General features: G+C 35.0%; 1 protein-coding gene across 2 annotated transcripts; it reads left to right on the top strand.

The window, feature by feature from the left end:
• Positions 1-1,509: 1,509 nt before the first annotated feature.
• On the top strand, positions 1,510-18,436 carry LOC144977505 (uncharacterized). Of its 2 annotated transcripts, XM_078922802.1 has the most exons (3): positions 1,510-1,952; positions 3,679-4,172; positions 16,554-18,436. In XM_078922802.1, the coding sequence occupies exons 2-3, from the start codon at positions 3,773-3,775 to the stop codon at positions 18,359-18,361; spliced, it is 2,208 nt and encodes a 735-aa protein (XP_078778928.1). In that variant the 5' UTR covers positions 1,510-1,952; positions 3,679-3,772; the 3' UTR covers positions 18,362-18,436. The 2 variants fall into 2 exon arrangements, with proteins under 2 accessions (XP_078778928.1, XP_078778929.1); XM_078922803.1 differs by lacking the exon at positions 1,510-1,952 and having other exon boundaries at positions 3,637-4,172.
• Positions 18,437-25,000: the final 6,564 nt, after the last annotated feature.

The following is a 25,000-nucleotide window of genomic DNA, read 5'->3' as shown; positions in this document are numbered from 1 at the left end:
ATAGTTAGAACCAACACAGAAAACTCTTGTGTAAACTTAAACGTCTATAATCTGATCGAGAAAATCGTGTGATAACTAGTCACCCATTTGGCGGAAGAAAAACAATAAGAATGATCAGAGAGAAGTCGATATCATTCATGACGCTTGTTAGGCGATATTACAATTTTTTTTTCCCAACATAAGACAAAGATGCTACCGACTAGGTATCCATTTTACACCTGAATACGGTGAGAGAATGTGAGTAAAATTCTCGTTTCTTACCACATTGTTGTTAAACGTATCAAAGAAAAACTCCAAAACTTTCGGTGTTCGCTCTTTCGAATTTTTTGGTCCAACAGGTTACAATATGGAACGCTCCGGCGACGTCCCAGGTTTGAGAGTTTTTGCCAAGATGAGAGTCATTTAAAATCGATCAAAATTTGAAGGACGAGTTTTCTGGTCAAATTTAAAAATAAATATGTGTTTTTCCAAAGAGGAGCAGAACAGATTACGGTGAAATCCTTTATCAACCATCACGCCAACCTCTGCTGGTCATCGGAGTGAGTGATCAAAATGACCAATACTGGTCATCGGAGTGAGTGATCAAAATGGCCAATATTGGTCATCGGAGTGAGTGATCAAAATGGCCAATATTGGTCATCGGAGTGAGTGATCAAAATGACCAATACTGGTTAGAGTGAATAATTTAAACCAAATGGACCTGTGGGCTTCGAACGACTTCTTTGCCCCCCCCCCCTCCTTCTTTCTCACCCTCCAACTTCTCTCTCTCTCTCTCTCTCTCTCTCTCTCTCTCTCTCTTTCTTTCTTTCTTTCTTTCTTTCTCTCTTTCTTTATTTATTTATTTCTTTCTCTTTCTCTCTCTCTCTCTCTCTCTCTCTCTCTCTCTCTCTCTCTCTCTCTCTCTCTCTCTCTCTCTCTCTCTCTCTCTCTCTCTCTCTTATATCTTCCAAAACCAGGTTCTCATTCCCTTATAACTCTTCTTCCAAACCATGTTGCAACAAACCCCCCCCCCCCCACCTCCCATATAGGGTCCAACCAACTCACAGCCCCCAACCCCCCCCCCCCCCCCCTCACCCTTCTTCCCCCAAAACAACAAAAAGTCTGTCATCTGGATCCGGATTTGTGTCGCGTGCGGCCTGTCGGGTCGGTGGCCCGACTGGCCCGATTTTCTTTTCTTTCCATCCAAACACTCATATCACTCTAGTTGTCTGCTGTATGTCCTCAGATCTCTCAGACAGAACTCTCTCCACCCCCTCCGCCCGCCCCTAACAACATCGCACAGTCAAACAACTCGTCCGTCACGCAACACTAATCACTCACTCACTCACTCACTCGCTCACACAAACACTACTGTCGCACGCGCGCGCGACTGTCCTCGGTCCTCACCCAATTTGCATACACCCCACTCTCTCTCTCTCCCTCCCTCACCCGCACACTCACACACACACTCACACCGCCAACCCCTCCCTCTCCCCCTCCTCCTCCTCCTCCCAACTGTGAGAGCAGAACAGAGCTCTGGAACCTGATAAAGCCACAAGTCACGGAGGAGAACGGACCAGACCAGGCCACTAAGATCTTCACTTACTCACTCACGCACGCGCGCGCCTTCCTTCACCGCTCACTCACTCACTCACTCACGCGTAGTGTCTGCTAATCCCAATATATACACACGAACTAAAACATTTCTAATCATTATCACAGATCCGTCTCAAGGTGCTCTCTTCACTTCTTCATTTTCGTCAAGAAAAATCAAAGTTGAATTTTCTTGTTTCGTGGGAACAAATTCTATTAATATTAAGGACATTTATTTATTTATTTCTTCCATAAAAGCAGGGATTATCGCTATCTATGTGTTGTGAATATTTCTCACCACCAAACACCAAAACAAGTGTTGGAAGTTGAAGCGGACTTCGGATGGATTCCACGGAAAAGCTCTAGTAGTAACATTCCATGTGAGTTTTTAATTTTGATTTTATTTTAAGATTATTACTTCTTTTTTTTTTTTTTTACAAAATTAATATCTACATCAAAATCGATAAATTAAATAATAAAAAAAAAAGATAAAGAAAGAAGAAAAAAAAAACAGTTGTTTTGCGCCCTCCAAAGCACAGCGGCATAAAACCATCTAACTTGCACTGATTGATTCCTATAAGTATGTTGCGATTGTCAAAAATAGGAGTTTTTTGCGGCTTTCCCCCCCCCCCCCCCCCCCCTCCAAAGTACAGCAGTATAAAACCATCATCTTACTTGCACTGATTGATTCCTTTTGATAGTTCGAAGATGACTTCACTCAGGTCTTTGTCATTGTTTTTTGCCATCCGCGTTTATGAATAATGCTCACTGAACTGTATTAACCTGACTATAAACGTTCATGGATACACACAGTTTTGTGTGTTGGTCCGTTATACTTCCGGATGGCTGGCAATGTTATGAGCTTCTAAGCCAAGCGCATACTATCTATATCGGTATAAAACCATCTAATTAGCACTGATTGAATCCTAAGTACTTTGCACTTGTCTAAAAAGGAGTTATTTTGGGCTTTTTTTTTCTCCCTCCAAAGTACAGCGGTATAAAACCATCTAACTAGCACTGATTGAATCCTCGAAGTATTTTGCACTTGTCATTACAACAGAGTTACCGACCACAGATTACACATTAACCAACCACACACAATGTGAACACTAATCAATCTATCGTTGTCAAGAGTTACAGCATGTTTGTTGAAACTGTAGACGAAATAACTCTGAAGTCTTTCTCGAGTTCATAATATTATTATGCATGGAAAATCGAACAAACTTGAGTGATTTTCAATGAGGGTGAGATGAGAACATGCTGTGCATGTGGAAATTTGAAATAAATAATAAAAGGACATATTATTATTGTTATTAATTTATCATTATTATTATTATTATTATTATTATTATTATTATTATTATTATTATTATTATTATTATTATTATTATTATTATTATTATTATTATTATTATTAGATGTAGTAGTAGTAGTAGTAGCAGTAGTAGTAGTAGTAGTACTATTGTTGTTGTTATTATTATTATTATTATTATTATTATTAGTAGTAGTAGTAGTAGTAGTAGTAGTAGTAGTAGTAGTAGTAGTAGTAGTAGTAGTAGTAGTAGTATCATTATATCATCATCATCATCAAAATCACCATCATCATTTCATCATTATCACCATTACCATCAATGTTATTAATTAATCAGTAATAATAATAATAATAATAATAATAATAATAATAATAATAATAATAATAATAATAATAATAATAATAATAATAATAATAATAATAATAAAAATAATAATAATAATAATAATAATAATAATAATAATAATAATAATAATAATAATAATAAAGATAATTAAACATTTCTCAACTTTTAAATGAATGGGATATTCAAAGAATTAATAAAGAAGATGATAACAAAATATTATATGACATTATATAGATATTGCCGAACAACTTATCAAAATCAGTTACCTTTGACTCTATCTAGCCCCCCCCCCCCCCCCCCCCCCCCCCCCCAAAAAAAAAAACAAAAAAAAAAAAACAAAAAACAAAAACAAAACAAAAACAAACAAACAAAAAACCTTAAACAAAATTAAAGTATTGAGCTATGCATTTACAAATAATAGAATTTTATGTTTCTTTTGCCACAACAGATGCCAAACTTCATGACTTGGTTCGGAAGAGGATTTTAACCTTGAAAATAAAAATAAAAATTTTCAAAAGCAACAACCACTCATTTCGTCCAAGATGCCTCGATCGTTTCTCGTGAAGAAATACCTCAAACAAAAATATGACGAAGATCAAATCAAGTTGCAGCAACAGCAGGAGGAAGAACAGAGGCAGAAGCTTCTGCAGGAGCAACAGGAGCAAGAGCTGCATCAAGCTCTTCGAGATCATCACCAAAAAGTTAGCGGCAGTGTCAGCAATAACAGTAGCAGCAGCAGTAGTAGTAACAGTGACATCGCCATTACGACAACAGACTACAGCTGCAGCAGCAACAGCAACAATAATAATAATAACAACAACAACAACATAATTATGAAAGTGACAGAAAGTTCCTACCAAGACAAAAGCCACATCGTTACGAGTTTGATCTCCTCGCCTGTTAAAAGTCACGTGACGCCACTGAGTGCCCGTTTCGCCAATGGTGAGTATTAACTTTACAATGTTTTATATAGATTACACAAATTAAAATTTATTATTATTGGCATCATCATCATCATCATCATCATCATCATCATCATCATCATCATCATCATCATCATCATCATCATCATCATCATTTATATAATATTATTCCCTTATTTTCTTTAACTTTTATCTTTATCGTCTACATTATATTTTAAACCGTATTTTTTTTTTTACACCAGTGTCCTCTCTCTCCTTACTCACATTTCTCACCATACTCAGGTGTAAAATGAGTACGACCTGCCCGGTAATAGCTTTGTCACTGTCGAAATATTTTTATTTTTTAAACATCAAAACGCAACAGCACCTGACAAGCGCGTCCACCCAAGGAGTTATTGTTGCGCTGGGCCCCCCTTCCAAAATACTTTGGGGATATTTTAGTGGATATTGCGCAAAAGGACAGCTTATTTTTTTAACAATAATTCCTTGCAATTCACATAATATCGCCATCATCTATCACATACTTATAATTGGTGATTCTATCTTTTCCTGCGCACTCCCTCAACCCCTTTGCCTTGATTGTCTTGATTAAAAAAGACACAAGGAGCGTCGAAATTTCACAGATAATCTTCATCATATTTTGTTTTGTTTCTTTGATTGATAATAATAATGATAATAATAATAATAATAATAATAATAATAATAATAATAATAATAATAATAATAATATATAATAATAAATAATAATAATAATAATAATAATAAATCTTTATTGTCCTAAAAAAAGTGGCAATTTGTCATTTGGTTACACAATAATAACAATACAACATTGACATAGACACACTCACACAGATGCACACTAGTAACATCGTAGTCATCGAAAAAACGGTCCTGTTATAAAAATAGTGTCAAAGAACAATAAAGTCTCATTCTACTGATCGCTGCTGCCTTGGTATGATAGGACCACGCCTCTGAATTCAAACGATAACATCAACTGCAATAATATAGAAAAGCAAACAAACAAACAAACAAACAAACAACGTCAGATGATTCTGCGCTGTTAAAATATGAACGAAAAATAAAATTAACAGTTACTGTAGTAATGTTGTAAATATCTAATAGATGAAGAATTTTCGACAGCAGTAACAACAGCAGAGGTAGTAGTAGCAGTAGCAGCAATAATAACAACAACAACAACATTACAATCATCATCATCAACAATAACAACAACAACAACAACATTTTCAGCAACGCACGCGCAGCTGCAAGACAAAATAGCGCGTGCATTCCTCACTACTATTAAAAGGACACACAATACTATCTTTTCAATCCAATAATTCCATCTATTAATAACAGTTCAAAAAAAAAAAAAAAAAAAGAAAAAAGAAAGAAAACAAAAGAAGAAGAAGAAGAAGAAGAAGAAGAAGAAGAAGAAGAAGAAGAAGAAGAAGAAGAAGAAGAAGAAGAAGAAGAAGAAGAAGAAGAAGATGCCCAATCATATTATTCTCGCTTTGAAGTTGCATAACGGGACGACAAATTTTTAGGGCATTTTAATTCAAAAGCAGGTCTCCCAATAACAATAAACGATATTATCACGAGGTATGCCTTTGATGCTTTGTCGCTCACAACCCCCCCCCCACCCCCTTCCCCCTCCCCCCGCCCCTTTCCACACTCCTCCTCCCCCCCAAAAAAAACCCACACCACACACGCACACACGCACACCCCCCTTCAATCTTTATCTAGTCTTCATTCACCCGTTCTATCTCGTTTCGGACGAGTAACTCCGTAAAATAACAACGATGTCTTTTTTTCTAAGGATAGACCGAACCATAGAACAGACCACTCCTAAACATTGAGTTTGTGGGGCCTCCTTGCCTAGTAATGTAGTAGTATGTAGTAAATTCCTTTGTATTATCTGTTATGATTGAGTGACTTGAGTTTTTGGATGATTGTGTGTGCGTGTATTTGTGTGTATGTGTGTGTGTGTGTTTGTGAAAGAATGAGTGTATTTGTGAGAGTAGAGAGTGAGTGAGTGAGTGAGTGAGTGAGTGAGTGAGTGAGTGAGTGAGTGAGTTACGCTTGTCGGCGCAGGTGCATCACTTGAAAGAAAGGGTGATTCTTTTTCAATCTCCCAATTTTCGACGCCCCTACTCTGCCCTTTATTCATTCATTCATTCATTCATTCATTCATTCATTCATTCATTCATATCTTTTTATCGCCGATCCAGTTAGCTGTTAGATATTCTCTTTGAAATATCTCTTTAGATGTCGATTCAATTTCGATTCCTATTTTGTCAAAAACTGCTCACGATATCAGAGTTAAGGAGCGAAATTTTTGTCGTATTTATTATTATTATTATTATTATTATTATTATTATTATTATTATTATTATTATTATTATTATTATTATTATTATTATTATTATTATTATTATTATTATTATTATTATTTGCACATGCATGGGTGCGCAGATACGTATTATCATCAAAATCATTATTGTTATGATTTATGTGTTATTTGGCGTGTATGCGAATTTTAATGTGGAAGTAGAAGGGCGAGAGAAGAAGAAGAAGAAGAAGAAGAAGAAGAAGAAGAAGAAGAAGAAGAAGAAGAAGAAGAAAGAAAGAAAGAAAGAAAAAAAGAAACGAGAAAAAGAGAAAGAAAAGTTAACTAGAAAAAAAATGACAAGGGCACGCGACCATTTTTTTTTTTTTGTTTTTTTAAAAAAAAGAAATTGTCCCGGTAAAATAAATACTGCATGGTATCATTTGTTAGTATGTATGCTAGTTTATATATAAACGACAGATAAACAAATGATCTGAGTAAAAAAATGACAATTAATGATAAATAAATAAATAAATAAATAAATGAATAAATAAATAAATAAATAAATAAATAAAACATGTATTCTTTTCAGGTACCAAAATGAAAAAAAAACAAAAAACTTCGAAAACCTGCAAAATATTGACCCATATAAATATAATATTATTATACCCAATGCATCAAAACATCTATTCAATATTATTATTATTATTATGAATGTTATATACGATGTTATTATATAATATAATATATATTATCATCCATTGTCGAGCTGCCAATAACACCACCTGAAGATTTTCACGAGTCTAACAATACTTAATTTCTGACTTAAAAAACGGTTTTACCCGGAAAATTATGGGAAGAATAAAGGGATATCATTATTGACATAAATAGGTCTCTGGGTTAATAAGCAATGGCTTTATAATGTATTCAAGGAAGAATAATGCCAATATTAATCTATTCTACTTGACAAAATAGTTGAAACACCTGAGCCTCACAGTCAACAACAAAACGTGAAGGCCTTCAATGAGAAGAGTTAGATTTTATATTATTGATGTGACACTACCTAAACACGAGTCGGTATTGTCTATCTATCTATCTATCTAGGTGAAGCAAGAAGCGCGAAAAAGATTATGAACATAATTTTATACTAAGAAAGGTAAGAGTATTGGGGGAAGGGACGGGGGGGGGGGGGGGGGTTAATAAATAGGTTGATGCTAGATAGATGAATAGATGGATGGATAGATAGATAGATAGATAGATAGATAGATAGATAGATAGATAGATAGATAGATAGATAGATAGATAGATAGATAGATAGATAGATAGATAGATAGATAGATAGATGAATATATGGATGGATAGATAGATAGATAGATAGATAGATAGATAGATAGATAGATAGATAGATAGATAGATAGATAGATAGATAGATAGATAGATAGATAGATAGATAAATAGATAGACAGATAAAGGTAGATATATTAGGCAAATGAATAGAGAGAGAGAGAGAGAGAGAGAGAGAGAGAGAGAGAGAGAGGGGGGGGGGAGAGAAATAAATGAAGAGATGGCGCACAGGCTTTCATTGTAAAATCACCACCAATCATTTCACCACCTCAATCACCACAGTTCTCCTTTTACAGTCCCAATTTTAAAATATTGAAAATTGACACAATAAATAATCTATTAATCCCCAATCAACCATATTCTCGGACGTCGTCCTTTGAATGCTATTATCTCCCCCCCCCCCCCCCCCAGCCAACCCATCCTCCTCCTCCTCCACCCCTCACCCCTTCCATCGAATCTATTACATTTATTCTAACCGGTTAGAATTTTATGAGGCGTATCTCTCCTTGATCAGCGAGGCAAGCAAGCCATCAATGTCCATCAGTGATCACAGAGTATAATATTCCGACCAATCACGAAACCAGTTAAACCGCTGGCTGTGTACTTGGGAAAGACATGTATTAAAAAATTTAGACCAGAAAAACCGTCCTTCGAATATTATAGATCGATTTAAATGACCCTCATTTTGGCAAAGGAAAAAAAAACTCTCAAACCTGGGACTTCGCGACAGTCAAAAACAAAAACAAAAACAAAAAAAACACAAAAAAACAACAAATTTAAAAAAAGGACAAGAAGAAACCGTCCCATTATCGTGTATCAGAATGTTACTCACCAACCGGACTATTAGTAAGTACTCACCCACGATGCAATTTCCTATTTCAATACACGCCTGGCCGCCTCTGTCAACCAAATACTACCAGATTGCAGAGCACCGCACTATTCTATAACAATAATAAAACAATACCAGACAAAAGTAGCAGCTGCCGGGTTGAGCTCCGTGAGGCTCTCTTTGAAGTTTGACTTGTTACGTCACGGTCACACCTGCCGTTGGACCGAGTGAGTGAGTACTCATTCCCTTTCTCGTACGTGCACTGTCGAACCGTCATGAGCGGGATTTGATCAGGACCTGGTGGGAGACTGCGGTTAAAAGGGGGAGGGGTGTGGGAGAAGGGGGGGGGGGGGGAGAGAGTTAGGAGGGGCACCTGTGGTTTTTATAGAGCTCAAATTGTAAGCGTCTCGCTCGATGTCTTTTTTTGTTGTTGTTCTTGTTTTGTCGGTGAGTACATACCGCAGCTTTGAGTAATATTGCGCGCGTGTCTCTATAATAATAATAATGATAATAATATAATGTAATTGAATGTTTTAATGATATCATGAATCGTAATGTTGTTGTGCTGGCGGTGGCGGTGGAGGTGGTGGTGGTGGTGGTGGTGGTAAAGTCCGTAAATTTTCTATAGCATTGAAAAATAAAAGACGGAAAAAACGCGCGGTAAATTCCATGACAGGGACTTTTGCTTTGTCGCATTACATTATACGAGTAATTATGAAAATGTTGCTGCTTGAAGCTCAAAGAAATAACTAACTCAAATATTTCTGAAAAAGCTCGTGGCAGCGGCTGGGAATACGTCCGGAATTCCAAAAAGCAAGAATGTAAGAATCGTATATTGTGGAAGCTTCAGAACGTAGAGCTGCTTAATTTACATTTCAAAAATTCGTAGTTTACAAGGGAAAAGAAAGAAAAAGTCACTTTAAATGTGACCCCCCCCCCACCCCCCGCCTGAAAACGGCATTATGTCGGCATGGTTAAGATGTTGAAAATTGAATTTATAGCCAGGAATATTAAACTTGGGTTGAGTTTTGTTATGCATGCTTTATAAAGAAGAATAAATATCATATTTCCGTGTGCTGAATAGAAATCATTCAAATTTTTGACCAGTTTAATTTCAATTTGACTTTCTAGCATCTGGTACATCCCGAAATAATACCGTTTTGTCACGCTGAGTCTCACAAATAACTTTGAAATAAACAATTTGCTCTCAGCATGGTCCAGAAAATACTCCAAAGTCTTGAATATGAATTCTAAGATGCTAAACTTTCCTTTTCAACAAGATTTATTGAGTCAAAGAGACCTAGATATGCACTCTGTGGCTGGAGACGAAAAATAAATTCGTATTCCTACGAATTTTCCGTAGTACTAGGCAGGTCTGAGAATGTATTTTTCCCATCTCTCATTCGTATTCAGTGTTTCATTCATCGTGTTTTGTGTTGGCTAATGGTATAACTCAATAAATTATTCATCATCATATCGTGTCGCGCCAGTGGTGGATCCATTGGATGGCTTCAGGGGTGCAGCCTCTCAGGTCCATATCACTGATATGTGGTCTAAGTTCGCACTCGTGAAGGATGTGGTCCATGTTTTGAGCCGTGTGTCCACATTGACATCGGCAGTCTGAAGAAAGTCCCCATTTTTGTAAGGTTGTTTTGGTCTTCCCCACTTTAGACCTTGCCCGGTTCAGTGTCAACCAATCTTTCCTGGGGAGATTTACTCCGCTTGGCAGTTCTTCTTTGGGTTCCTGAATGGCATCATTTGGGCAGCAGTCCCATTATTGATTCTAATAGATCTATGACGCAATATATACTCATAAAATCCAGAAGAAAGAAAGAGAGAAAGAAGAAAAAAAGCCAACAGAAAACGACCCAATCAATAATATAGGTCATTGAACTGCTCTCAGCCAATCAATGATGAGTTAGATGACGGAATCCCGCCGTTGTGTTCTATTAATAGAATGGTAACCAATTAAAGACTATACAGTATGGAGTTGAATATTGATTGATTGATTGATTGATTGATATATATATATATATATATATATATATATTAACCAAGTAACTGCCTTACTCTAGACAAAGAAAAGCTTATTAAAAAATTGATCAGAAAAGTTCTCCTTCAAATATAGATCGATTTAAATGACCCTCATCTTGTCACCAAAAACCAAACCAAACAAAACAAAACAACAAAAACTCTCAACCCTGATACCTTGCGGCGTGATAAAAACTAAAATCCCAGATTTAATAATAAAGAAGATAAAATAAAATATTATGTTCTGCTGTTTCCTCTTTGATCCATGATTTTTTATTTTTTTTTGGCACTTTTCACGCTTGAGTGATCACCCCTGATTGACAGTATGATATAATATGTATAACAAAACAAGTAACAAACTCTCAGGTGGAACTCTCGTAGTACGTGGTTCCAGGCACACCAAGCAGGGGCGGCACCAGGCACTAACTAGGTACCAGGCATCACCATCAATCGCATCATCATTAATAGACAAGCCTCCAAGCCTAGCAGCCTGCCTCCTACCTCCCCGCCCAACTTCTGTCGATTTCGTCTCGGTCTGTTGACTTTCAAAGAACCCGCCAGCATTACGGAGGCTTACTTTTAGTTTTAGCTACAGGTACATGTGGCTGATGGAGGGCGCTTCGTAATTGCTTGATGAAGAATAGTATTTAGAAACAAAGAAATCTAAAAAAAAAAAAAAAAAAAAAAAAAAGAAAAGAAAAAGAAATCCATTGTATTTTTTATATTGAGACTTGAGAACTTTTTTTTCTCCAGAACTTTGAGCTACCCGGGTTTCTACATGAGGGTAATCTCAATTATTGACTCTTTCTGCTGTTGATTCTTTGTTTTGTTTTTGTTTTTTTCTTTTCAAAACTTCAATGATGAAAATAGCCACAGGTCTTGTTTTTTTGTTGTTTTTAGGGGGGGGGGGGGGTGTTATAATTTTGTTGCTGTTGATTTTTTTTTTGTTTTTTTTTTGTTTTGTTTTTGTTTTTGTTTTCTTTTTTTCTTGTTGTTGAATAGTCTGTGTCTTCGTAATAGCTTTATATACAAGATGCTAATAATAAAGAATAATAATCAAAATTGTAGACGCTATAGTCCACTTTAAAAATCAACACTTTACTCTGGCCAGGATTAAACTAATAACATTTCAAAATGCGTACAATTATAATATAGAATGGCATAACCTTTCATTGTCAATACGTTTTTAATGCGAGGCTCGCGGGTGGTTGGATGGGAGCATCACCCTTGAATCATATACCTTTGATGTTCGCATGGGTGTACGATCCGATAGTGATGTCGTTTCTTCTTCTCTTTACTAGCCTATCCTGCTTCTTTGGTTTGTGATTGTATTTTTGGCAGGGGATATTTTTTTTCCTGTAAATCTTCTGCCTGTTTGTTCTTGGTTATTTATAATTTAGCTTATGATATCTTTAGGTTATGCTTTTGATTGACATTTGTACTATTTTTGTTAGATTGCTTGTTTTTTTTTTGTTTCAGCGGTCTCTCATATAACCTCAATTTTGTTGGAAGAGACCTAAAGCAACAAACAAACAAATGCGAGGCTCACGAAGTTCTGCAATTGGACCCAAAATCACGTGATTCTAAGAAGTATTTTTATACTAATAGACATGTCTGCAACTGTCTTGATTTAAATAGGAATTTATAATCATTTTGCACTCAAAAAACCCCCCAAAAAAACTCTCCTTGAGTATCTTGTTGCATAAATCTGTTGTCGGTGCTCACCTTACATACGCCATTTTTAACCCGTATAATCGCTGCACGCGTCCGGTGCGATTATAATATAATCGATTCCGGTGGATAAATGCGATATAATAATATTATCTTAGATACGATGAGTAAAATAAAAAATGAATCGAACAATTAACTCTCTAAGCTGCCCTTTAGCCAAATTAAAGCTCTCTTTGAACGGATGAGTCAATGATAATATCGTTGTTTTTAAAAATGAAGAATGGGTATGATAATGAGTTGAATAAGATGACGAGAAAGAAAGAAGAAAAACAAAAACAGAAAGAAAGAGGTGACACGTCAAGCATGACTCATGATTAAAATCAGTATAAATTGAATCATTACAGATCGAATGAGTTTTATTAATCAATTACAGGCGATGATGATGATGTGGGAACGAGTCATATGTCTCCATAAATGTGTTGTTTTTTTAAAAATTGATTTTCACCTTGCTTTTGATCAACTTTGAGCTTTTATATAAATACATTTAGTTATAATACTAGTTTTATTTAATCTTGTTATAATGTTATAACACACGGGTATATATATATATATATATATATGTATGTATATACAGATAGATAGATAGATAGATAGATAGATAGATAGATAGAGAGAGAGAGAGAGAGAGAGAGAGAGAGAGAGAGAGAGAGAAGGGAAGAGGCCTATGAGTCACCAGTCGTGGAAAGAACTAACGGGACCACTAGATTATAAAAAGCCATTGATGGCAACCCGGTAGCCTTGATTCTCCATTGATTTCATAAAGAAGAGAAAATAATCGATTTTCATCTTTTTCACCTGTGGACCGTTGTATTGGAGTTATATCAATATATCGGGTGGGTGGGTGTGCGCGCGCACAGACACACACACACACACACACACACACAAACACACGCACTTATCTGTGTGTGAATGTGTATGCGTATGCGTGTGTTTGTGTGTGTGATGGAGAAGGGGAGCACGAGATAAAGAAGAATATATAATATATGAGCATGAGTAATGGCACGTGCGTTTAAGCACATTATGACACCGAATTCGCAGAGTCGCCCAGCCTACCTGCCTACCGGCCTACTGCTGCTGCTGCTGTCCCATCGCACCTACCCCCCCCCCCCACCTCACCCACCCTTACCCTTTCCTGATTCCAGACTCACCGCTATCACCCCGCATCCGTCCATCTGAAAGTGATCAATCGATAACAGCCCATAATGTTATAGAATTTCAATTCATTATTACTACTACTACTAAGGGGGGAGCTACTCGTCGCCCTTTCGTGTTCGTGCGTGCCTCAGGGTCGTGTATTGATGGGAGATTTATTTATTTGATTACCTGTTGAAGGTAATGCTGAGCTGAACCACAATCTAGTCTAGGACTTTGGTTCTCTGTGAGTTGGTGCTCTGTCATCGTGTGGTGCTTTGGTGCTTACTCATTGGGTAATGAGGGTTTGCAGGAGGGGGGGGGGGATGGGGGGGGGGGTGAGATGATGGGTGGGGTTGGGGAGATTGGTAGTCCGGTAGAGGGTTGGAAAAATGGGTGGGGGGGGGGGGGGGGGGGATTTGGGTGTGATGATGATTGAGTTTGTCCGTCGTCATTTATTGCTGATGACTCACGTGGGTAACTTGAATAATGTATTATAGATACACCGTTAGTTGTGATGCTTGTGGGGTGTTTATGAGGATTTTTTGTGCGTGCGTGTTCATGTGTGCATGTGAGTGTGTGTCTGTGTGTGTGTGTGTGTGTGTGTGCGTGCGTGTGCGCGGGGCTGAATATTTATAGATATCTCTTATATTTCCTTTTCTATACATATATAGTCCTTTTCACCGAATATAATATAAGATAATATAATATAACAACATTTATAATATAGCACATTTCCACGGTTTAACCATGCTCTATGTGCTTCACAATAATTCATTTATTCTCCAGCAGGCTATTTGAAACCATAATTCAGTTTCATACAATGCCAGTCGCCTGTTAGGCGCCCACTCTTACAAAATCCATCAGAGTCAGTACTCGTGTACTCGGAGGAATAAAGGAATAGATTGGAGGACCAGAGAACCAAAAAAATAACAACAAAAAAACAAACAAAAAACAAAAAACACTTTTATAAAAGAGTCGAAGAATGTCTTTGTTCCAGGTTGAAACAAAAATGTGTTAGTCTATTTGCGTGTGTGTGTGTGTGTGTGTGTGTGTGTGTATGTGTGTGTGTGTGTTTTGATTGTGTTTGAGATTGAGACTGTGTTTGTGTATTTTATAATATGTCTCTGTGAATAGAGTGTGACATTTTTAGCATCGATTTCCAGTCAATTACTCAGGAACTGAAATGGTTTTTTGACCTTTAATTTTGATTTTGTCAAACTTCTCGATAGGCCAACTGCTCTTCTTATAATGATAATAATAATAATAATAATAATAATAATAATAATAATAATAATAATAATAATAATAATAATAATAATATAATAATAATAATAATAATAATAATAATAATAATAATAATAATAATAATAATAATAATAATAATAATAATAATAATAATAATAATAATAATAATAATAATAATAATAATAATAATAATAATAATAATAATAATAATAATAATAATAATAATAATAATAATATTAATAATAATAATAATATATTTTTATTATTATGTATAGATTTAGATTTGGCTACCCTTGAAATTATTTAATGTAGGAGGATGATGTAGAGAGTCTGAGGGAGGGAATGCGGCTGGCAAAAGAGGAGAATGAGGGTAGCGGAGGCGGGGAAGGGAGGGGGAGATAAATAGATAGATAGATAGATAGAAACACACAGACAGGTAGGTAGATAGATCGATCGACAGTCAGTCAGTCAGTTAGATAATCGGTCGAAGACGCTTTCTTCTCTTGAACCCCCCCCCCCCCCCCCCAACCACGTCCCTATAAAAATATAAACACGTAACTATAATTAGCCCTCAGTCAGTACAAGTCAAAAATCACAAACTTATCATTATTAGAATCGCACAACGATGAATGATTAGTACTTGTAAAGAGAAAATGGTTAGCTTATCTAATTTCAGCTTCGGAAGAAAAAACATGATAACAAAAGGAAAAAAGAAATATTGATAATAACATAATTAACCCACCACGACAGTCTAATCAATTAGATGGATCTTAACTTGTCGAAGAAACGCAAGTGTTGAGGATATACACGATCAATAAATGCCAGAGATAAATAAACCAACTTATTAAAAACTAACAATTCTAACTACGATTATTGAATTCAGCGAAACGAAAAAAAAAATCGATTCTAATTACCGTGTTAGCAAAATCACGAACAGTAATAATGATATAATGTTGCCGCTACCGTTTAATTTTATCTCCAGGAAAATATATATGATTTATTTTCAACGAGCAAAGCGTGAGCAGGGAGAGATAGAAGAAGAAAATTGCTTTGACAAATTTGAGAGTGACAGATAAGAAGCGAGGATAATGTAGTCTATAATTAGATATGCAAATTAGTTATTGACGTCAATTTTTTTCTAAGTATGTTCGCTTTTGTCACGATTCGATTTAAATTTAAGCAGGAAATCGATACGGGGCGAATGCTTTGAATTATCATTAAACTAATATCGATTATCTCTTGTTGAACTATCAAGGTTTTCGCTCTTCTGCGTAAAAATCTAAAAAGGTGTATATGCTGTATACATATATATATATATATATATATATATATATATATATATATATATTGTGTGTGTGTGTGTGTGTGTGTATGTGTGTGTGTGTGTTTGAGTTTGAATCAGTAGCAGAGAAAGCAGAGATAAAAATATTATATAAATACATAGATAGATGACGGAAAACTGATTTTTATCGATATGTGTTTTTGTTTGATTAGTCTGACATTGTTTCAGACACATGCATCGCTTCAGGTTTGTATCTTACACCGGTTGCCTGATCTTAAAGTCGTTGCTCTTTTGCGTATGTATATTTGAGTGGATAGCTAAAGATTTGATACATAGTGCAAACAATCAACGATCAAGGCATAGAAAACAACAATTTTGTTTTGTTTTCCCTTTCCAAATACATAGTAACTTTGTCCACGTTAGACTAGAGCAATGTTATCAATGACAATCATATCATGTCTTTTCCTTTAATCCTCAGGATACATCCAAGACTTTTCGTCACATTTCCCAAACAGCCGAGTGGCCGAGATTGTCGACAACAGCAAGATAGCCGTCATCCCCCAAAACGAACACGAAGTCGCCGCTAGAGAAAATTATCATCAACACCATCACCACCACCTTGACAGTCTGCTCCAATCTACGAGAAGAAGTGTCATCGTAACGAACAACAATCACCCTGCCAACCGTTACCATAGTAACGGTGTTAATAATAGCGACAGCTTCCTTAGCAACTATGACGTCATTCATTCCCCGGGCCTTCCTTCCGAGAACGAGCAAAAAGCGCCCTATGACTACAGCATTCGTAAAGAAAACAAAGAATCCAAGAGTGACCCTACACTTGCACCTTCCTCGCCTAAACGATTCAAATCATACAGCGCATCGACTAGTCCCGCTCCTGCGCACACTGCTTCATCAGGATCTGTTCATCATCCTCATCTCCCATCACCACCCCCAGCTCACCAAGGAATCGATCATGCAACGTCAGCGGTTGCAACCTCAGTTGCACCAAGCAGCCCTAGAAGAAGCCCACCTCATGAAGTCTTACCCGCTGATCACCCATTCCACCATCCACTCATCCAGCAACTCATCAACCAGCGTCTTCACGTTCCTGGTGAGAATGGTGGCAATGAAGACAATCAGAAGAGCAACAGCAATCTCAACGCCAATACCAAAAACAAAGTCTCCGACATTGTCATCTCAAAGGATGACAGCAACATAATATATAACTCCCATCACCAGCATCATCGTCATCTTCATCATCATCGTCAATACTACCACTACAATCATGAAATAACACGAGAGGACGAAGTCAAGGATTCATCAGCCACTTTCCCTACTCACTCTCTCACCACTTCTCCTCCTCACAACTCCGAGCTTACCGAATATCACCACCACGACCATCACCAAAACAATCACCAATTCTATCCAACTTCTTCCATTATCCCACCAACCTCCTATTCCACCACCGTCACGTCCTCCCACTTACCCCCTTTACAATCTTACCCCCTTCCCCATTCCTTCCCTCCCTCCCCAAGCCCGACAATCCCATCATCATCTCCCACTCTCCCAAACAATGAATCCAAATCATACTTCATCCTCCCTCCCCCATCATCCCCAGATTCCATCCCTCCATCTTCCTCTTCCCCACCATCCTCAACATGCGAATCCCCAGAGCTCAATCTCATTTCATCCATCAACCCAAACTCTCAAGATTTTAGTAACCCTCCAGCTTCCAAAAGTCCGAACTCGTACACGTACGAGGCTTTTCTCATCAGCGACGGAAGATCAAGAAAAAGATCATACGACGAATCCTCGGTAGCCGAGGAAACCGATACCAAATCTCAAAACAGCCGTGTCCGATACACCTGCAACGAATGCGGCAAAGACTACGCGACGTCATCTAACCTTTCCCGCCACAAACAGACGCATCGAGCCCTAGACAGCAAAAGTGCCAAGAAATGTCCGCATTGCGAAAAAGTATACGTCAGCATGCCCGCGTTGTCCATGCACATTCTGACGCATGATCTCAAACACGCTTGTGAAGTTTGCGGCAAGACCTTCAGCCGACCTTGGCTCCTTCAAGGACACATGAGATCTCACACCGGGGAGAAACCGTTTGGCTGCGCCCATTGCGGCAAGGCGTTTGCTGACAGGTCCAATCTTCGTGCCCATATGCAAACTCATTCAGCTTTCAAACATTTTGCCTGCACCAAATGCAAAAAGACATTCGCTCTCAAATCTTACTTGAACAAGCATTTGGAATCATCATGCGTCAAGGTAGAGTAGACGCCGAAACGCATTATAAGTCAAATAAATTAGATAAGAACTATAATCAATTGATTGGTGCTAAGAAATAGACAATAATTTATGCAATTAGATAAATATAGCCTATTCATGTTACATAAATATGATACAGGGATTGAACAATGAATAAAAATGTCACCAAGATTTACATTTTTTTCAGCGTAATTTAAGCATCGATTTAGCTGTATAAATGTTACGTCTTTACAATAAAAACGGCATAAGATTGAAAAGAAATTGCTTTACTGAATACTCCTGCAAACTTTTCAAAATATGTAAATATTGTTCTTTAACATGTTCTTCATTTTTAAAAACCATGTCCACCGTTTTTAAGCAAATTAAGAAATCTACAATTATTTTTTTAAACCATTTAACTGTCGTACCCTGGAAAGACACGTTTTTTTAAATGGCGAAATATCAATATGCGTGTCTTTCCAGCATTGTAACTGGTTAATCTAGAAGCTGATATCAGAAACTCAGATTCCATTGTAAGTTTTATCTTTTGAAGTGAGAAAATATACCGTTTTGTTCAATGTCACAAGTTTAAAAGCAATACGTTGCATTTCAGATTATAAAGGTAAAGTCATCGAGTATCACAGTGTTCTTTCTAATTCAGAAAAGTGAGTGGAGCAGGCACTTGTTGATAACAACAAAACATGAAGTGAGTAGGATAGTGCCAGAAGACAGTTGTCTTCTGGCACTTTCCTACTCACTTCATTACTTAGTGTTCTTTCTAGTCATTTTCGTTTATATTAAAATCATGACACAATTATTCAGCAGCAAACAGAAGAAAACACATTTTAAAAATTTCGGTCGGAAAACTCCTCCTTAAAATATTGATCCGTTAAAATGACACTCATCTTGTCAAAAACTATCAAACCTGGGTCTTCAATGAAGTCTTCACGAAGCACAAGCTAAGATAATTTGTTGGGTTTGTTGTTTATTTTTGGCGGCTGTTTTTCGTGAGGTTTTTTTTTTTCAATATGAGGGTTATTTTCATCCATCAATATTTCAAGGACGAATTGCTGGTGAAAACTTTTAAAATGTGTTGGTTTTTTTTACAGAATTATTGCTCAAGACATTTATTTTACAATGTTGTTATTATCTCCCAAAAATTCACAACGTTTGAAAAAAAAATGTAATACCATTGACGAATGACAAGATGATAATTCAGTGTTTTTTGCTTTGTCTAATGTTTTATTGTTTTAAAAAGGATAATAGTTATTTCATTTTGTTTTAAAAAACCACTAGGAATATACACGGATATTTAGATAAAAAGACAGATGGACAAACTGAGTGAAAAAAAAAAAAAATACCCAACTCGTCTTCCCATTTTCATTATTGTTGTTAAAATGTTGCCAAATGTTATCACATTTGCAAAATACCATAATATATCGTTACCATATCAAATGTGTAATAATAGAGTACTTATCCATATTTTTCATCATGACTCTCTAAAACCAAATCAAACATAATTATCAAATATTGTACAGAATCATTTTATATCTTTGAAAAACGCTGCGAGTTTTACTTACGTACGTTTAGAATTGTTGTATAGCCTTCATGTTATCAATGATTAAGACAAGCCTTTCTTCTTTACAATTATCATGTTTAAGTGTTTACTGCCTATGTCAATCTCAATATTTCTAAATGCAATGTTGTTTATTTCTCACAACCCCCCCCCCCCCAGGAAGTATAATATGTTATAGAGTGCCTGGGCACTCGTAGCCAACGTATCTCGATATAAATAGAATTTATATTTTCTATCCTCGTTCAAGAGCGATGGTTGTGACTTGTAACATAGCATTCATCATTCCTAACCTAAATATTGTTATAAATGTTATTCTATAGCATCACTCTTGATCCATTCATACTGCTTGTTCTTCGCCTATTATTTTGATATAGTATATATCTTCCTTATACCTTTGTTACTGTTTGAGGAAATGGAAAAATTAAAGTTTACAGAAATTTGCAAACCTCGTATAAACAAAATTGTTCATTTTATGTATTTCTGATACAAAACATAATGTAATTGTCTTGTCCCAGACTCCTGTCCCCTTGTCTTAGAAGTATACCTCTCACCAATTAGTAAACACTCAGACCACAGTTATAACTCTTTATATAGTGATGCACCAAAATCTTTATCTTTTTATTAGATTATCTATTTTTGGAAAATAACTTCTCTATTCTAAAGCAACATTTTAAAAGAAACTCAAAAATATTATGGTTACTTTTTTCCCATGAAGTGCGATTTGCATATTCATTTTCAAAGCAATAAAATATAAAGTTTTTTTGAGAAAAAAAAAAGAATTAATTCTCACCTTTTTTCTTCGTCTACATTCCCTGTTCGACTTTTTCAAATAGCCTTCAATTTACTATACTTCTTTTCTATAACAGGCGAATTTTCTATTCAATAACAAACCATTCCCAGCCTTCTAAATATATGCCTTATGATAACATCCCACACATTTTGGAGCTTCTTGTTATATAATATTGTTTTGCTATGAAAACGGAATCATGTCAGTTTTATAACCCCCTTTTAAGATAAAATGTATTTGTTCGTTAATGTATACTTTCTCTCTATCTCCACCTAAACTGAAAATGTAAATAAAAAACCAATACCTGTCATTAATTTTGTGTATAATACTTAATTTTTATTTTAAATTTATTTTAATTTATTCTTTTAATTGTATTTTTATTTGTTGGATATTAAAGATTTGAATCTCAATTAAATAGCTCCGGTTTTATAATTATGATTTATAATTTTCACCTGCTCAATTAATTTATACGTTAATTTATCCATTAATTTATACTCTGCTTAAACGTTGTTTATTTTTTTAAATCCCACATTGTTTTATTGCGGTATACCAAGGACAGAGTAATTTAAACAAAGTGTAGCATTCCATTGACCATACAAATAGGAACTGTTTTGAATTTAACAAAATTAGACTCCAATTTCTGATAAGAGTAATACATAGTTTATCCACATCAATAGCCTTTTATATTGATGGTCTGTAAACGTAAAGAAAGTATAGATAGTATCGGTAACCTATATATATATATATATATATATATATATATATATATATATATATATAATATATATATAATTGAAACAATACAAATCAATCAACGTTTCGGTCTTTTGCCATTTTCACAGAACAGAGACAACTCACAAAAGGAATAGATATGATGATCACATTTTTTATTGCGTGTTTTGTCTGTTCTTTTCAAGAAGGCTAAACTCTGCATATCGTTGTTTCAATATTATAATATGTGACCCAGCGTGTCAAAACGGTATTATGTCGGGATGTACCAGATGCTAAAAAGTCGAATTAAAATTAAACTTGTCAAAAGTTAAAATGATTTCTATTTAGCACACTAAAATATGATATTCATTCTCCTTGATAAAACTTACAAACTTAACCCAAGTTTAATATTCCTGGCTATAAATTCAATTTTCAACATCTTAACCATGCCGACATAATACCGTTTAGAGACGATGAGTCACATATGTGAATCACAGTTACTGTCTGTAATCTTTTTTACATTTCTACAGGCTCTCTTAGTCAACTCTAGTAATTTTTTTTTACTACTCTGTATGTATCAATAACACCCGTTATTTACTAATAACCACTACTGTTGAATCACATTGGTAATAACGTAGTCATGTATATATCATCATTATCATTATCATTAACATTATTATTTCAATACGGTGAATTAAACGGACTATCCTAAGCCCAGTACATATCATTCATACTTTCCTGCCATAAACGCCATAATTTAGAATTCTTTAATTGTAGATTATACTATATTTTTTTTAAAAAACAAATCATACATTTTAGCGTGTCCATTGCTAGTCATTCATTTATTTATTTATTAATACTTTAGCCCAGTCAGTCAGCTGAATAAATTACAACAATTATGCAAAAGTTTTTTTAGATGCAAGTTCCAGGTTTGAGAGTTTTGCCAAGATGAGGGTCATTTTAATCGATTGATAGTAGAAATTTGGACCGGTTTCCTAGCCAAATTTTAGATACCTGTTTTTATTTCAGAGTAACTAGAATAGGCCAAACCGCTCACATACATATCATTAAACATATAAGCAATCAAAACATTAAAAAAAATATTTAAAAGCAGAAAATAAAATAATTTAAAAAATATATCAATTTCACAATCCTGTATAAAAGTAAATAAAACAAAGTTTCGAATTGTTAAGAAACTCCACACGCTTCAAAAACATTCCACAAATCCACGCTTTGCTTTGTAATTTTTTTTTCTTTTGCATTTTTTCTAAATTCGCATTTTTGCCAAACTTGAATATTATTTTTCGCCAAGAAAGTAAAATTTATATAGGCATAAACCCAGTGTCGGGAGCCGGTGCAATACTTTTTTACAAACCACTTCCTCTCTTTGATAATATTGTCTTGCGTATAATTGCATATATTATTTTGCAATCTGAACGACAATAGAAAAGAGATAGGCGGAATGTATTTATATTATTTATATTACTTTTAATTTATTGTTCGTTTTTGATTAATTCCAATTGGAGTTTATTTATTACATATTCTTTCTCTTTCCTTTCAATTTTAAACATTATTAGTTTTGCTTATGACTTTAAGTCAATATTTAATTTCTTCCAACGTCATTCCACGATAAGTTACCCTGTATATTATCATTCTTCCCTCAATTTTGTTTACGATATTTATTCGTTTGAATGCTCATTTATTTTCAAATGATTTTTGCTTTATTCGCATGAGAAATCCGTTATATTGTATTATTCCCCTGTGTATATATTATATATCAATTGTTTTCGTATCATATTTATCATTATTAGTAATATCATTAGTTTTATAATGTAATTCTTTTTTTCTCTTTCATTTACGACCTATTCCACTTGTGCCACTGTTTGTGAAATAGATATACCATGATTTTACGTCTCATTTGATAATGTAATTGATATTTTTTGTTCATGTATAAACCGCTCTTGTTTCCTCTTACATTTCTCAACTTATTTTAGATAATTTCATATCTCATTTACTGCTTAAATTTACTCATTCGTCCTGTTCTCTCTCTACTTCTTTCTCTCCTTCTCTCTCTCTCTCTCTCTCTCTCTCTCATTCTCTCTCTCCTGCATTTAGGATTTTCTCAAAATAAATATGTAAAAATAGAACCCCAAATAATTATTTAAAACCAATAAAAATTGCAATCATTTTCAAAATCGGCACCACAAGACATAAAAAAAAGAAATTACTGTCATCATCTAAATTGTTGTAAATTTAGGGCTGAAAAAACAAAACAAAAAACCGAACATATGTGTAGTGATTTTTTATATAAAATATATACTTTAACGGTGAAGCCCAACCCCACTTTATCATCGCTATACGCCGCGCCTGCCCGTCACCTTAACGACAGCCGTCTGTCATCGTATTGTTTATGTTTACGCGCTCATTTGACACGCGACAATACTGTTGTAAGAAGTCGCGTGTCACAAAACACACACACACACACACACACACACACACACACACACTGTGTACCAATATTATTAGGCCTATTCTTTCGCTCAACAACAATAAACCTATACAGTTTGCCATAATATAGGGAACCAAACACTTAAAAGATTATCGATGTTTCTATTATGCTCGTATAACAATAACAATAATAATAATAATAATAATAATAATAATAATAATAATAATAATAATAACCCTTTATATTAAAGAAAAAATAAAAAAAATTTTCATTAATTGTTCTTCATCTCTAAAGTAGTAATTTCTCTGAATACCCTGCTGATGATAAATCTGAGACTCGCTCGCATGTCATTCGAATTCTCTTAAGAAGAACCAAATGTTCCTCGTTTCGTGCATCTGTTGATATACGATATCTTAATATCTTTTTTATTATGATCGTTCAAGTAGCTGCAGTAGTCATAATTTGATCAGAGCAGTGATTCGATAGGCGTTCTTGCGCGCGTGCACATTGTCCCGGCTTAATGAGGGTTTAATTTCATTGAATCGGGAATGTGTAATTTTCAATGGCAGATTTTTGTTCGGATCCAAAGGGGAGGGAGAGAGGGAGGGAGAGAGGGAGGGTGGGGGGAGTGGGAGGGGGGGGGGGAGTTACAATACATTATAATATAATTTTAAAAGTGGAAAACGATTTTTAAAAGCAAGTTGAGTTTTGAATATTTAGAAGCAATTGGTAATGTTGTTAAAATAAAAGAAAGAAGAAAACTTTCCATTAATTCTATTCTTAATTGAGTAACTATTATCATTATTATTATTATCATTTTTATTATTATCCTTGTTACTATCATTATCATTATTATTATCATCATAATTATTACCATCATTATTAAAGTATAACAAATAGATAAATGAAGAAAGGAACGGATACTTTAATATAAACAAAATAAGTAAATCAACAAATAGATTTAAAAAACCGGAACGAATATTTGTTTTGGGATATTTTAAAGATAAATAAATGGCAAGTCAGAAGATCAATAAAAACGTATCATCAACCTTCAACAATCGGCATTGTTGATAAAAATTAAAATCAAAACAAATAAATATAAAGAAAGAAAATGGTTGTCAAGCAAACAAACAAAAAATCGCGACA

This window comes from Berghia stephanieae, chromosome 7, assembly GCF_034508935.2.
Source record: "Berghia stephanieae isolate SIO BIC M18660-M18661 chromosome 7, UCSD_Bste_1.3, whole genome shotgun sequence".
In the NCBI taxonomy this organism is placed as follows: domain Eukaryota; kingdom Metazoa; phylum Mollusca; class Gastropoda; order Nudibranchia; family Aeolidiidae; genus Berghia; species Berghia stephanieae.
The sequence above is the reverse complement of the archived record's forward strand: the minus strand, read 5'-3'. Positions and strand labels throughout refer to the sequence as shown.